The 16,541-nt window shown below is 43.2% G+C and overlaps 1 protein-coding gene across 8 annotated transcripts in view; it reads right to left on the bottom strand.

Annotated features, from left to right (window-relative positions):
• Positions 1 to 16,541, bottom strand: part of DIP2B (DIP2 acetate--CoA ligase B (putative)) — a 133,851-nt gene that overhangs the window by 57,447 nt on the left and 59,863 nt on the right. For all 8 annotated transcript variants that reach the window (XM_073319096.1, XM_073319099.1, XM_073319098.1 and 5 more), the window contains 2 exons: positions 4,744 to 4,872; positions 1,645 to 1,770 (listed from right to left, as the gene is read on the bottom strand). In XM_073319096.1, coding sequence (XP_073175197.1) covers positions 1,645 to 1,770; positions 4,744 to 4,872 — 255 coding nt within the window. The remainder of the gene's footprint in view (positions 1 to 1,644; positions 1,771 to 4,743; positions 4,873 to 16,541) is intronic.

The raw sequence follows: 16,541 nt of genomic DNA, 5'->3' as shown, positions 1-16,541 counted from the left end.
CTTCGACCAAGCTAAACACTTTAAATTCCCCTGCCGCACAAAGTACAATTTATGCATTTGACCAAAAATATTAAAAGGAAGGTTCGTTAACGGCTCTCAGCTGCCAGGCCTTGGTTAGGTTTTTGGGGGTTTAAAGATTGTTGAATTTCACAGGCATAGCAGCAGGAGCGTCACAGGTTTAATGAAGGGTAATACCTATCCAGAGGTTAACAGGCAAACTCCTTCAGATGAGATATCACAGAAAAGAGCAAGCCACACAGCATTTAAAAAAAGCAAACCGAGAAAGGGAGCATGTACAAAGTGACACCACCTTTGGAAAAAGATGCATCCACTCCCCAAATCTACTCTCACATGGAGGCTCTGAACACTCACTTTGTTAAGGAGTTGAAATTATATTCACTACAGGGTACCAAGTGTAAGATTATTTTGAAGTTACAGACTTTTACCCAGGGCCAATGGGCTCATTTTATACAAGAGCCTCTTGAATGTTATATAGGATCCTTCCCTTAAAATCTGATGCTGCAAAGAGGCAGCAGGCTTGTGTTTATTACTTTGGCTTGTCCTACTGGCTTTGCAGAGTGAAAATAATTATCAGTATTAAGGACAGATCCACAGGGCAGAGGTCAATGAAAGGCTTCCCCCAGTTAGATCAGGCCCTCAGCATCCATTCAATTGTAGGCCACCTGGTGCAACACCAGTTTCTTATTCTATGTTCTGTATAGTGATGAACACAGCTGGAATGTACCAAGTCAATAATAAACTTGGGATAATTCTTACATGATTATATAAATTGCAGTCTCAAAAGAGAGTTTTGTTTTTTTTAAATACTAACAGGTTTATTGCACTGGTGTAAAAATAAAAAATAGAATGAGCAGAGATTACATAGCAATGTGTGAAACTGTAGCACCCAGAGGTTACGGTATTGTTGCCATCAGCACAAATGGTCTGAGGTTGTGCAACTGTATTTACAATCCATCACCTCGTGCACAAAGCTGCTTGAAAAATGGAAAAAGGTTTATTCATTAATATTTGATGAAAACCTACCAGGACCTGCAACAAATTATGTGACTAGCTTTATTGCGGAGGCTCAGGATAGCCACTTCATGTGAGTAGGCAGGGAGTGAAGAGGCCCTGAGTATTCTGGGATCACAGAAAGTCTCTGAGTCCATGCCTCAAAAAGATGCATCATTGTAAATTACTAAGCTTCGGAAAACCAGTGGCTGCTTTTGAATGCTGCGTGTTACCCTTCGGAAAACACAAGCCCACGATGTTGTTTTAACTTCTTATGGATGAAGTATGAAATAGGGATCCAGGAAGCAAAAGAGAAATTCTCAGTCCAAGAAGGTGCCTCAGCTTCCACACCTGGAGCTTTAAAAGGCCTCAGAGGACGAATTATTTTCCCCTATTGTAAAGCACTGCTGAGATATCAGCTTTGCAAGGGAGGGTTACTGAACACACATTCCCTGAACATGCAAATCACCAGCCACTTAGATATGACAAGGGAACCTTGGAAATAATTTACCAGATAAAAGTGCAACATGGTATTTAACAATCTTTGCATAACTTCAGCCTCCTGGCTTGGAATCTGTTAGGAGATTTTTTTCAACCCCTCTCAGAACCACAACTGGCAAGAGTATTCCTAACCTGGGGGCGTGCAGGCATCAGCTGGCGATTGTACAAATGTGGACCGTCTTTTAGTTGGCATGGGCAGGGCCATCTTCTGTTCTTTATGCTTTGCCAGTGCTGCTTGAACTGCCTCTGTGTGAATATCTGCAAAATGGAAATTACCACCCTTAGTTTTGGAAAAGTAAAAACCTATTAGGAAGAATGAATGAATGAATGAATGTAAATAAATAAATAAGTTGTTTAAAAAGGAGTTATTCACATATATTATAGCCACCGTACCGCCCTGCCCTCGTGCCTTCTAGCCAAGACCTCACAGCACCTTCAAAAACAATGAATTAAGCTTTGCCACCCCACCTATGACATTTATTTTCCCTATCAGTAAAATTGAAAACAGTGGTTAAGTGATTTGCCAATCCAGAGTAAACAGGTGGAAGAGTCAGGAACTTGGGTTCCAAGTATCCTGCACTAACCATTAGACCCCTTTGTCTCTCTAGAAACTATTTTGTAGCACATGGCATTTCTGTAACCTTTTCCCCCCAACCTCCCATCCCAACCTGCTTGTCTGTCTTAAGCAACTGTTACCTCTTGTCTTTCAGACTACAAGCTTTGGTGCAGAGTGCTGTGTTTTTCTATATCATCTTAGTACAGCACTTGGCACAGTAGGTTACCAAACTGTTTGGCCACCAAGCAATACCATAACTGGTTAATAAATAATAAAAATGCACAGGTGCCAATGTTCCATAGAACTAATCAGCTTTGAAGTATTTTAAAAGATCTGACACATTTAGCCTTTAAAAAAAAAATCTGATGTAGTTTAATATTTTCCACTGTGCTATGTTAGAAAAATCCTACCAAAGGCAGCTGGAAACAAAACAGTCATTTAATTTTAAACATTAGAATACAATGGATCCTTTAACTTAACAAGCCTGCCCTGCTTTGAGCATTCAGTAGCAGCCTGCCCAAAGTTTTAACACAGAACTTCAGAAGAATTACTGCAGACATTCAATGGCACGGTCAGGGAACAAACCTATGGATTCAAGGGAACAGTCCACGCCCCAAACCAAACATAAGTTTAGGAATCAAATATTTTACCACAACACAAGAAGAAGAAATAAAACAAATAGAATTTGTTGCCCTCAGAGGAAAATAAAAGGGAAATTAGAGACACGTCAGTCAGAAGCTGTCAGAGCTGCACTTATTTTTTTAAAAAAGTCAGATGTTTATCTGCATTTATTTTTCTACAAATCACTCTAAATACAAAACAAAAGCCAGTGAAATACTGTTTTCACCCATCCTCTGATGGAGATCAGAGATTCTTCACTCTTTTGGGGGTACTTTTATGGGAATAATTTCAGAAAAGTAGCAGGGAAAATAATTTTGGAATCCTGGAGACATGTATGGTTCCAAAGTGACCTTGGGACTCCGGTGCCAGCTCTCTTGGCACACATCACTGGAGTGGTAATCAGAATTGTATTATGGGAGAGGAAAGCCTGCCGTGGGGGACACAGTGGATTTAGCTGTTGGCACCAGCCCGTAAGAACCCTAAATAAATCACAGCACAGTACTGCACGAGAAAAACTGCTGCTGGTGCTATTTTTTCACTTTTACCAGGGCTTTCCGTCCAAGAAGCTCAAAGCAGTTGACACAAGTGAATTAAGTTTCACAATCCCCCGAGGAGGGAAATATGTTCCCCTCACACAGATGGTGAAGTGACTTAGACCATGTCTACATGATGGGTGCCACAGAGGCATCACTACAGAGCTGCAGCGATGTTGTTTAGTCTTGCAGCACAGACGCAGACTACAGCAAGGGAAAGGGGTTTTCTGTTGCTGCAGGAACTCTTACCTCCCCATGTGATGGTAGCTAGGTCTACAGAAGCACTGTTCCATTGACCTAGCTGTGTCTACACTGGGGGTTAGATGGGCCCAGCTATGGTGCTCAAGGGTGTGCATTTTCCTGAGCAACAGGTCCAGCTTCAGACTGAGAGTGGGAACTTGCCTCCTGCTTCTACACACATCCCACCCCCAGTCGTCTCCCTCCTGAGCCGTGGAGAAAATCAGCAGGACAGGAGTCTGACTTTTCCAGCTCCTCGGAGGCGCTCGGAACATGTGAGCACAAAGGAGACCAGTTCTTAGGCACATCTTCCCAGGAGGCTGTCAGTCTGGGATTCCAGTGAACCTGCTGGTGAGCTGGAACCCCTCTAGCTGAAGAAGAGAAACTGGCTACTTTCGAGAGCTCCCTTTAGGAGGCGGCATTGGACATTTCAGTTAATTTAGTCTTTCTACAGCAGGGGTGGGCAAACTTTTTGTGCCGAGGGCCACATCTGGGTGGGGAAATTGTATGCAGGGCCGGGGCAGGGGATTGGGGTGCGGGAGGGGGTGCGGGGTGCAGGAACGGGCTCAGGGCAAGGGATTGGGGCAGAAGAGGGGTGCGGGGTGTATGAGGAGGCTCAGGGCAGGGGTTGGGGTGCGGGGTGCAGGCAGGGGGCTTAGGGCAGGGAGTTGGGGGGGTGCAGGCGTGGCAGCAGCATGCACCGGGGCCAGGAAGCGGCCGGCACCACGCTGCCCTTGCCACGCCTCCAGGTACCTCCCCCAAAGCTCCCATTGGCCATGGTTCCCCGTTCCCAGCCAGTGGGAGCTGCGGGGGGCGGTGCCTGGAGGCAAGGGCAACGCACAGAGCCCTCGGTCACCCCCGCCCGACCCGCAGGGACGTGGCGCCGGCCGCTTCTGGGAGTGGTGCAGGGCCTGCACCACCACAGGGGGCAATCCCGCGGGCCGGATCCAGCCCATGGGCCGCAGTTTGCCCACTCCTCTTCTATACTGTGCTTATCTGCCTCTTGTCGCTCGCTAAAATGGATTAGCGCCAAGTGAAGTTCTCCTCCACGAACCAGCTAAACTCCTCCCAGGAACCTAAGAGGCAAAGAGTCATTTACCCTCCCTGATCAGCATCCTTTGTTCCTTGATTTTCATTAGGAACCGCAGGCCCCTGAGCACCCTGGTTTCTAGACAAACTATGAGCAAGACAGGCCTTTCAGCAATTAGACCACTAACTGGCTGAACCACTCAGATCACGTGGCCTGTATTCTCCCACTGACAAAGGTCTTTGTTATATCCTTACCAGACCGATAGCGTTCATCTCTGGCTCCTCCAGATCGAGCTCGGTGATACTTGGATGAGGATGGTGCTGAAGTAGCTGCTGGAGCAGGTGTCTGATTTCTGGGTTCCTTTTGTAATGCTGGGTCAACCCCTGGAAAACAAATCCACAACTCTTTCAGAGATTAAAAAAAACAAAACCAAAGCAACCTGCTTTTGGACTAAAAATCTATTACCACCTGCTAAGTTATCCACCGGGAACAAACAGGTTTAGCACAGTGCGCTGCTGAAATTAAAGATTGCCTGCTGAAATGTTCAATAATCATGTTTAAGGTCTTTTCTAAATTGGGATTTAGCCACTGGTGCAAACCTCTAGTATAGGCCATGAGTTACGCTGGTGTAGGGTGATCTGTAACAGAGCAGTTTAGCCTGGTTCCAGCAGTACTATAACATTGTGCTTTTTAACAAATTATACATCTCTCTTGAGATTTAAACCTGCTTCTTAGGGGAAACAAAAAAACACAGTTCTCCACCAAGACAGATATCTAAAGAATGAATTTTGGAAAAGAATTATATACAAGATAGTCTGATCTATTGCAACCATTTTATTATCATCATAATTTTCATAACACTTAAAGAAAATGTTTTCAGTTATTAGTGAAGAAACTAGCTAAGAAGTCCTAATTACAGCATGTTATCTATAATTCATGGAATTCTCCAGCATAAGTCCTGCAATTTTACAAGAGAAAAAACTTTCCACTACAAGCAAATGTGTTACAAAAGAGCTTTAAACACAGCATTGTACCCTTCCTTTAGGAGGAAAAAAAACCTCTTTAAAAATAGCTGAACGCAGTCTGAGTGAAGAACAAGCGATCGAAGTAAGCTATTTTTATTGATAGGTCACATACAGTAAACAGGAAGGAAATTGATTCTTTCACAGAGACAGCTTGTCTTGTAGAGCTAAAAAAGAGCAAAACTGTTCGAATTAACATGAAGGACTTGAAAATATAGTTCAGTGTTTACAGAATGAAACTTGGGGAGAAATTCTGGTTCCACTGAAGTCAATGAGAGCTTTGCCATTGATTTTAACGAGGCTAGGATTTCACCCAGGGAATCAGGAATCCTGGGTTTTAGTCCTCCTCCTGCCATTGACCCACTGTGAGATCAGAGGCACGTCACCTCACCTCTGTGTGCCTCGGTTCCCCCATGTGTACAACGGGGATGATAAAGGATCATATGTAAGTGCAAGACAGCACATTTCAGAAGAAGTTCCTTATTTGACCCCTCTTGCCCAGAACTACCATCAGGGTAGATAATTTGCATGTCAAGCATATATTGCTCATGAACGTGCCAACATAATTACTCAAGACTGAACAGTCCATGAATGCAGTGCTGTAATTACAGTTTTCTTCTGTCGTTTTAGCTACTAATTAATAGTCAGAGAGGGTATCAGATCAATGTTGCATGAACAGAGGAGGATTTACAAGAATAGATCAAACTGCTTTAGCAAGTAAACAACATGATTCCAAAATTAGCTGAAATCCCAAAAGATAACATTTATTTGTAACATGGTAGTTCAGTCAGTGTCTGCAGAATTTGGATGTGAAAGTTTTGGGAAGAATCAAAGTTAAGGAGCAGCAAAAATTTTGGGGTCACTCATCCACAACTTCAATTTTTGTTACTAAACAGAATATAAGTTTTATACAAGTTAAAATAAGGACTCAGGTATAGCCTCCATCCAGGAATTTACATTAACCAGAAATAAAACACAGTTACCAAATGAGTACCATGACAGATCATACTTCAGTAATGCCTTTCATGTTAGGATTTTGAAGCAATTTACAAACAAAGCTGCAACTCCCTCCCCCACACACACACACCCCATGAGGTAGACAAGTTTTCAATGTACATCTGGGGAAAACGAGACCGAGAGAGGGTAAGCGACTGGTCCAATTTCACAAACTAGTTAGTGGCAGTGATGAAACTGACAAGGCAGCCAAGACACTTATTACCTGCCATTTTGCAGACCAGCACATCAGTGACAGTATATTTGTGTAACCCCTCACAGGCACTTCAATACCATGGTTAAAGATGTGGTATGAATCTAGAGCTTGTCTATACATCTAGTACCGGCAGAACTATATCGCTATAGTCATACCAGTATAACTCCTTGTGTGGACACTCATATTCCCAAATAAGAGGAGTGGCAGGAGGCTTAAATAAGTGCATGGGGCATCCTGAGCACCTCAAATGAAAGAGTTAACTAAAGGGGTAAGTCTTATTGTTACTTAGCTTTACACCCAGCAAGTGGTTAAGAGCATCAATAAACAATAAGCAGACTGGAAAGGGAGGAAGTATGGACTTGGGGTAAAGGTACAGGACTGGGAGCCAAGAGAGCTGGATTTAAATCTGGATTTGTGCAACTTCTGTACTTAACATGCTTCAAGTCTACCAATTTGCAAAAGGGGGTCAGAGCATTCAGCTGTATCTCAGGGATAACAAGGCTACTTTAATTAACATTTGTGTTTGTAAACTGATTGGGAGAGATTCTTGATTTAAAATGTTTAGATAATTTACAATTCAAAACAAGTAACAAAATAGCTGCAACAGCGGACTGTGTGTGTGAATATGAGCACTGTCACCATTTTGAAAACATAGCTGAATGTTACTTAACAGGGACAGTGACCCAAGTCTGTTACTCTCCAGCCCAGGCTGGTAGCCTTCAAAAGTTTTTACCATCTGATGAGTTTTCAGTGGTGTATAATGAACCTGGTGGTTTGCCTAGTTCTCAGTTCCCAGGTGGTACACACCAGACACTCCCAGCTAGTAATAATTGTCCCTATACAGCTTGTTTCATTAAGGGTGCCATCAAGACTGAACTCACCCCTCACAGCCCGAGAAGTGGACTCTCCATCTCAGGATGGAGATACACGAGCGAGGAAGCTTGCACCATTGCAGCTTGGGCTGAATCGCTTTGGAGGATTTTTAAACCCTTCTGCACCGTTACTTTGGTATCTTTCACAAAGCACCAACTGCAAAGGGTATGGATTTAAAAACGTTTAAACACTGAAAATACTGAAAACCCTAGACTGTCAGTGGGAGAATACTTACTGCAGAGAATTTAATCCATCGATTAGAACAAGTCACTAGATTATGCTGCAAACCTTATTAGCACCAAAGAAGCACATGTACCTGTGCATTACCAGCCTTTTCACAGTCCCCAGTCCTGAAACTGGATCCATGTGGTAGATTTTTACACTCCTGGGAAGCCCCATTGGGACTCTGCAGTCATAGAAGGATCTGTGATGTGGACCATTATAAATACAGACCCAGAGTCTTAAACTGTAAGCTCCTCAGGCACAGACTGTCTTTTTATGCTTTGTACAGTGACAAGCACATCATCTGGTCTTAAAGAAATTAATAAGCAATCTGAATGCCAATGACAGTCAAAGACATCTTCCTTGTGTACCCATCTGAACAAGCGCCTCTTGTCCAAGATACAAATTACATTAAATGACACACTGAAGAACTGCACTTTTGCTTAAAACTTATCCATGTTTGAGTCTTCATCATGTACAGGGAGATTTTATTCAGAGCCAATGAAGAGACAACTTCAATAACTAACAAAGGAGCTTAAAGTTTCCTCCTGTTCACTTGACAATTTATTTAGGACTGTAAGTAACCACTAGATGTCAGCAGCACAGTTAAACACCGTTCTTTAAAATGAACTATTGAATACACTTTAATTTCTTGCTTCCAAGATGCAAAAGCTTTGTTTATTCCACAGGACATCATAGTGTAGTCATGACCGTTCATTTACATAGGGATCAAATGTATCCCTAACTCACATGAAACCTCAAGATCTAGCTCTTTGTTTAAATATTGTTATAGAATAAGGTGTACGAGTATAAATTAATATAAAGCACATAAGCAGGATTCAGAGATCTGGGAAGAAGCACATATTTATAGTACATCATATACAGTTACATAGCTCTCTGACAAAGCAGCAGAAGTGAGCTAAGCTTGGCAGATGTTAGATGACTTTATTTAGCATTCCCTTCAGAATAATCCTGCTACAAGCTGCAGTTTCTGCTGGCAGGACCTGGATACACACAAGCACCATGATGGTTGTATTTTATATGGGTTTTATAGGATGCAGTTGATGTTTTAATTGCCATTTGATTCTAGCTGAACATGCTGCTCCCCCACTCCCTCCCTCTCAGTAAGGGGAAGGGACACTTTATAAAGTGATTTTACATAAAAGAGCCAATAAAAAAATTCATATGTGATCAGTAAGCCACAGCAGCCATGAGGGATACATACATTAGCAATAAAGCCAAAGACAGGATAGGATTCATTTGACAAAAGAACAAACTGAGGAGCAGAAAAGCAGGTTAGCCTGCTAGTCTGTGTAAGGAATTGAACAAAAGTGTTAATGTTTGACTGGCTATTCTTTAAAATGATGCAGTATTGTCCAGCTATAAACCTATAAAAACAGTGTGAAAAGCAAATGTCTGTATGAGGGGTCTGCAGGTCAGTTTGGGCACCATTTTCTGAATGCAGGGCGAGAGCCCTTTTTCAGTAGCAGACATGTTGCATCAGGTTCAGTCTGTTATTATTGCTCCTTCCCCTCCATACCCGGAAGACTAAGAACTCACTGGACATAACATTTTGGCCTTTCTGCAGGAGCCATCAATCAGAATAATCTCAAGTTATGCGCAGGGACAAAATTATTTGACCTAATGGGGAAAGCTAGCTGATCTACATCTGGGTGAGATTCTGATGCCATGCACGGGCTTAAAAAAAAAAAAAATCACATGTCCTGGATTAGAATTTTGGCTTTTCCTTTGTAACTCACTCCAATTTATCAGGGGAGCAAATAATTCCCCATTTATGGCAGCTGCAGTCAGATCTTATAAACAGGTGAAACTCCTTAAACCAATGTTGTAACCTGATGCACGTGTCTAATTTACGTGGTTAGACAAAGCACTGGTTAAATCACTGGTCTACTACGGAAGCTCCCACTTGGAACAGTGCAATGGTGGCAGATTTGAAGGAAAAGATTAGTTAAAACACCTATAGCACAGACCTGCTGATTGATTGGTGGCACATGACACAGGATGGAGAGAGAGAGCACTGTGGACTCAGACAGGAAATAAGTGACAAGTAGAAAAGCCGAATCTTATATAAAACTTTAAAAAAAAAAGCTAACCTGGGACTTGTAACAGAACAAACCATAGACAGAGGTGAGCCTATAACACACACACAGGGAATGGAGGGAGGGAAAATCATGCTTAGTAAAGCAAGAACATGAATAGTCTAAGACAGGGGTGGGAAAACTCTTTGGCCTGAGCGCAAAATCTGAGTATGGAAATTGTATGGCGGGCCATGAATGCTCACAAAATGGGGGTTGGGGTGCAGGAGGGGGTGAGGGCTCCAGCTAGGGGTGTGGGCTCTGGGGTAGGGCTAAAAGTGAGGAGATCACGGTACGAGAGGTGGCTCTGGGCTGGGGTAGGGGGTTGAGGTGCAGGGAGGGGGGTCTGGCTCGGGGTGCGGGCTATGGGGTGGCACTGGGGATGAGGGGTTGGGGGTGCAGGCAGGTGCTCCGGGCTGGGACCTGAGGGGCTCAGAGGGCAGGAGGGGGATCAGGGTACAGGAGGGGGTCAGGGATGCAGGCTCTGGGCGGCGCTTCCCTCAAGCAGCTCCCTGAAGCAGCGGCATGTCCCCCTCCAGCTCCTACACAGAGGGGCAGACAGGTGGCTCTGCGCGCCACCCTGTCCACAGGTGTCACCCCTGCAGTTCCCATTGGCCGCAGTTCCAGGCCAATGGGAGCTGCAGGGGTGGCACTTGCGGAGCCCCCTGGCTGTCCCTACGTGTAAGAGCTGGAGGGGGACATGCCGCTGCTTCTGGGAGCCACGCGGTGCCATATCATGTGCAGAGCGGGGCAAGCCCCCGACCCTGCTCCCCGGCTGTAGCACCAAAGCAGGGCAAGCCCTGTACCCTGCTCCCCGGCGGGAGCTCGAGGGCCAGATTAAAACGTCTGAGCAGCCGGATGCGGCCCCTGGGCCGTAGTTTGCCCACCCCTGGTCTAAGGAAAATTTTAGGGTAAAAAGTACAGAAACTTGTTGGACCAAATGATAATACACACCCATGGAATTATGAGTATTTGTGATCTGAGTTGGTCCTATAATGGTTAAGACAATTAGGACACTGACCACTTGAAATTTAGTCAATTTAAAGCATCTGCTAAAAGTAGTTTCAGCTTGTGGCAACAAGTTCTTACCCGTGCCAATTTCTGTAGAATAACAGTCACATTACCCTTTCAAAAAAACAAAAAGAGAAAGAAAAAAAAAGTGTTGTGTCCCCCCCCCCCCACACACACACACACACACAGTCTTGTAACACAGACCCACACAAACAACTGAGCTCAGATTTATTTTTGCAATCTGTCAAACTTTTGATATCAAATCTGCCGAGGAATCACTGCACGGAATTAAAGGAGATAATGATCAGCACAAACAGAGGAAAGGGGATTAGGTCTGAAACACCATTTTAGTTGCATGTTTCAGGATATTTACATTTTTTGCTTAGGGCTATCAGTATGGGAGTCATTGCAAGGCTGGTCTACGCTGACAGGACAGTGACTAAGATGCTGTTTCAGGCAATTAACAGAAAGAAGCTAAAGCACTTTATTTTTATGGATTAAACTTTTTGTTCGTCATTAATTTAATACCGATGAATACATGTATTTATCCTGCGTGGGTGACCCTTCCTTATATACTCTTATAAATGAGGTATGGTTGTTGGTGGGGACACCGGCAATGGAGAGAAATCCCAGAGGCTCATGCCACGTTGATAATGCTGTGTAGTATCAGTTTAAATCTCATACTTCTATACCCATTACTTCTCCCATTCTACCCTACATGTCGAACACCCTACCTATCCCACCCTCCATTCATAACCCTCTGGGAAACTTACTGCTTTTTGTGTGCTTTATGGAAGAAGAGACCAGCAAAAGTTGTCACCACTATAGACATAAAAGGATACTAGGGGAGTACCGTCTTTGTGTCCCATTGCATCTCATATTGTTTGTGTATCTGGGGTATAAGCTCCTTGGGGGAGGAACTGTCTCTCCTTACATCTTGTGCACAGACCACATCTCCTGTGCTCATTATTAATAATATAGCCTCTAGCAGGATACTATGTCCCACCCTGGCAGTGGAAGGAGATTGATTCCTAACTGGTCTTTTCTGTGCCTATCTAGTGGCGATCCTTGTAATGGTAGGCAATGGAAAGCCAAGTTTATCTTTGGTAAAGAGGGAGGAAGGGGTGGGTATTTTAGCTCACTCAAGACTCCATTTCATATGTTTTCCGACCCCTCCAAACCAGTGTTCTATACTCATCATTACATTATTCTTCCCAGAGGCCTCAGGCTCTGAGATGCTGAAGGCCCTCTACACCCAACTCATGTAATTTCTTTCAGCACTGGGCACATAATAAGGGCTTTCCTCATTTGTTTGCTGTTTACCTACAGGTGGTTAGTGTCAGCTGCACCAAGGGTAATTTGACTATGTTCTTGTATACTTCAGAGAGTGAGAAAGCCAAGCCTTTGTGCAGAACAGTCAAAGATTATTTTCCCCCTGAAACAAAGTAGTCTGCATTTTAAAATACCTTCCAAATTGTAGAGAAATTCTTTTTTGCTTTCTGTTTTGCATTTTAGAGCTTTGATAAACTCTGCCTTGCTCCTAATCTAGCAAACACACAAACCAAAAATATACAAACCCTATAATCCACTGGCCATAAAACAACAGGATCTATGTTCATTGAACGTTATTCCTGCATGCCCAATCCTCCAGCAATTTTCACAAGGAATATTTTGGACTAGTTCATTAACTTTCAGATGTTTGTGTGATTCAAGGACTATCAGAAGGAATATTAACTGCATGCAAACCAATACGCACTCTGTTCTCTCTCACTAGATGTTGTAGAAACCTGGGATCAAGTCAGAGTCCTAAAGGAAAGCATGTGCACATTGTGCAAGGGGAAGGGAGAGAAGCCCAAAATAAAGAACAAAGATCAGCAGCGTTACAGCACAAGGATTATTTGGAAACATGAAGGCACCAAAAATTCTGGCAGATTCAGACATCTGTTTTGTTTGCAGAATTCCTTGTTCCCCAAAAAAACTGCCCATGAAAGATCTGCAAGCCTTTGATGCATGTTTAATGGAAGTCTTCATGACAATCCCCAATAATGTAGTTTCTTATTAACGTGAGGAGGGGGTAAGAACTCTCCCTGATGCAGACAAAGGTTCTGACAGTAAATCAGGGCTTGGTGAACATCATTTCCTTTATACATAAGGAGAGGATTCTTTTGTCCTATCCTTAGGAACTGATTACATAATGCATCATCTCCAATAGCAAGAAAACAGTGTTAGCTAACAGTGTGTCTGGTTGCAAGAGTTGCTAATTTTGGCAACAAGGTTTTCTTGCATTTGCACTCCCTGAGCCAAAGAGCTGTATATACTTTGCCAGGTTTGCAGCGATCTGAGGAGGACAGTAGCTCATTAAATTAAGCGAGGAAGCAAATATATCCTAGTCCACAATGAGAATCAAACTCAAGTGATACATGAGGTGCTACGTGTCTCATCTACAGGTCTCCCAATGCTAACAATAAGCATGGTTATTAAAGAACTCTGCAAAATATTGCAACTGACAGGGATAATACTAGAGGAAAACCCCATTAAGCCATGTAATGGATTTGCCTTGCTTATAATGTGTATTTAGAAATCCATGTCACCCACTAATGGAAATAAATCCAATACCACTGGGTCATCACGTGGATCCAGAGGCTTCCAGTTATCCTCCCGGCAGAAGTGACTTTCCGACATACAGATTACTAGGATATCACACCAGTTTTTCTTGTGTCCTGTGCACTTCTGACAGTGCATCTCACTTGACCCCATCCAGAATAATGGGCATCAGGACACACCCCACTAGGCCCCAATTTCTTACCACCATGCCAACCTAAATTCAGCTGTGTTCATTCTATCCTCAAGTGAACATGTGCTTCCTGTTCTCTAAGAGAATTGTCAATGTCCCTTATCTGAACTGCCTCTTTTACCCTTCCTGCAAGAGTGCACACTTCGCAAATGACATCCCTGACAACCTTTCCCTTTCCAGCATCTACCAAGCAGGAGGTGGTTAACGCCAATGAGACATAAGCGATCCAAGCAAATAGCAAGCTCCTATAAAGATGAAGGTCCTAATCAAGCCAAACAAGGCTCACTCGGTGGCTTGGAGCCTTCTGGGTGACACTTGTCTCCACAGATGGAAGTGGAACTGAAAGACACAATTGTTCTCACATCCCCTATGGTGAACGTTTATCATAGCTGCAATGTACTTTTTAAAATGTCCTACAGAAGCATTCAGCCACCGCCAAAGGCTCAGCTCTGCCTCAGCAATGGGAGGTCCAAATGTCAGCCCTACACCCACAAAGCAGTTAGGCCCCTTTTCATTTCACAGGGCTGTTTGTGGCTCAGGCTAGCTGTTCCTTTTTAAGTCACAAACTGTGGTATAAATATGAATTGAGGTGTCCCCCTTCCCTCTATTTTGGTCCATGCAGCATTCGCCGCAGCATTCACAGATAGGGTTTCTGAGGTCATGTCTACACAGGTACAGTCAGGAAAGCTAAGGCCAATCCTACTAAAGGTGACTTCATAACTTTAGTTGATCCGCCTTAACTTTCCCAAATAGCCCCATGTGGACAAGCCTTTAATATGTATGAACTGTGGCGTCTGTTACAATAAGATTCCGCATAGTCTACTTAGCGGCTGTCAGCAAACTTAGAGCAGCGAGTAAGTCCAGGATCACAGCTCCAGTATGTTAATTTTTGAAAAAATGGATGTTACACTAGGAAAATGAATTTCTCAAAGGACTAACATTGTTGTCCTACCTCAAACAGGGAGGCAACTCCCAGGGGCCGTGTGGCATAGTGGACTGGGCACAAGGATAGGAGAAAAGGTCTCCCAAATTCTGATCTTGACTTTGCCACTGACTTGCTGCAGCACATCACTGTATCGCTCTGTGCCTCGTTTCCCCCACATCTGTGCTACTCTGAAATCTTACAGAGTGATGTGCCTGAGCATTAGTTAACATTTGAAAAGTGCTTTAAGAATGTAATGCACTAATTAAGTGCTGAGGGTTGTTATAATTTTCTTCTGAAGACGAAAAATCAATTCTCTTCATGCCATCAGAGGGGGAAAACATCAGACCCTTTTAAACTAAGGGACTGATCCTGCATTGCTTATGCATGTGTAAATCTCACTGATTTGCCAGACTAGAGACTGCTGGACTGGGCCCAAAAAGAGCCACAAGACTGTCAGAATGGCAGTAGTGAATTCCACCTTAATTAGTGACATGGTATCTGGCCCTAGTTTCGCCCAATGCTCTGACTCGCTCCCCTGCCTTGAGAAGCATGTCAATTAGTGCAGCAGGACCATGCACAGTCTCTCCAGACATTTTCCCCCCTAATTAAACATTTTCCAAAATAAACATGCATGTAAAGTGACAGGCACAAAGGGCCACATCAATGCATACGGAGCAGCTTATGGAATTACTGCTATTGGTCCTGGTTGCCGCATACTGAACTCCAAGCCAAGAGCAAATCTGTGAAGAGAAGTGGCTTGAAGGTGTGAAAGGAGCCCACATACCCCAACTTCCTCAGGGCCAAAGACTTCACCAGAATATGCCTTGAGTCAACAGAGCTTGCAAGATCTGCTCGATGGATCCCTGCTTATAAGGATTAGTCTCTGTTAAACCCAGACATGTCATTCTATATTTCTTCATTAATACAATAATGATAAGAGTTGACTGTCACCTCATCAAATCTAAGAGAAATTTCTATCAAACAGCTGTCTAGTCAGGCACTCCTCAGCTGCCTATGACAGTTTCAAAATGCAAGGTCAAAATAGGATTTTTGCTTATATTGCTTGCGTCAATGTATTAGGTTGGTAACAGCACACTCTGTCCATTTCCATAGCCTTTGTATTTAAAATATTTACTGCAGCAGTAAGTCACTCCAGTGACTAATACCGGGAAGCAGACCTTCAGATGAGAGCATATTTGAGCTATTGTTGTATGAACCAAGAAAAGGTGAGAAATCTAACGAGAGAGAGCAGATTCTATACAAAAGAGATGTTACACATGACAATGACAGAGTTCTTTTGTTTTGAGCTCCAGATGAATACCATCAGAAGTGAAAAGAATCAACGCCATTTCAAAATAAATAAATAAATGAACACATGCACATTCACAATCTGGTCAAAGCAGTGCTGACAAGTTGACATTAAATCAAAGCCCTTTAACCTCTACCCTTTTGGGCATTAGTTCACTATCCGTCAATTACAGTAACAGTTAAGTCATGGAGCACTCTGTCTGTCATACCAATTCACTTCTGATCCACAGCAAAAACCAAGAAGCTTTATTTGATTTTTTTTAATAAAGACTTTCCAGTGTATCAATAGTGCAATTATTTTTGCACAAGTATCCTGCTATTAATTATTGGAGGTGCTTTAGGCCTTGCCCTAGAGAGGAGTTTACAATTATCCATCTCTAATTATCCTACATTCAGAGCCAGCCCCACTGCTAAGGATCTCTGAATAAAAGAAAATTAATGTAAACAAAATGACAAGTGAATTCAGCGAGTCTGGTAAATAAGGTAACACGGCCAATTATGAAGATACCAGTACCTCTTTAGCAAACATGAGGAACGGCTTCAGAGAGCATTTGTAGGGCAGGACTTATGAACTGGCAAATTAACTTAGTT

Source organism: Lepidochelys kempii, chromosome 20, assembly GCF_965140285.1.
Source record: "Lepidochelys kempii isolate rLepKem1 chromosome 20, rLepKem1.hap1, whole genome shotgun sequence".
Taxonomy (NCBI): Eukaryota; Metazoa; Chordata; order Testudines; family Cheloniidae; genus Lepidochelys; species Lepidochelys kempii.
The sequence above is the reverse complement of the archived record's forward strand: the minus strand, read 5'-3'. Positions and strand labels throughout refer to the sequence as shown.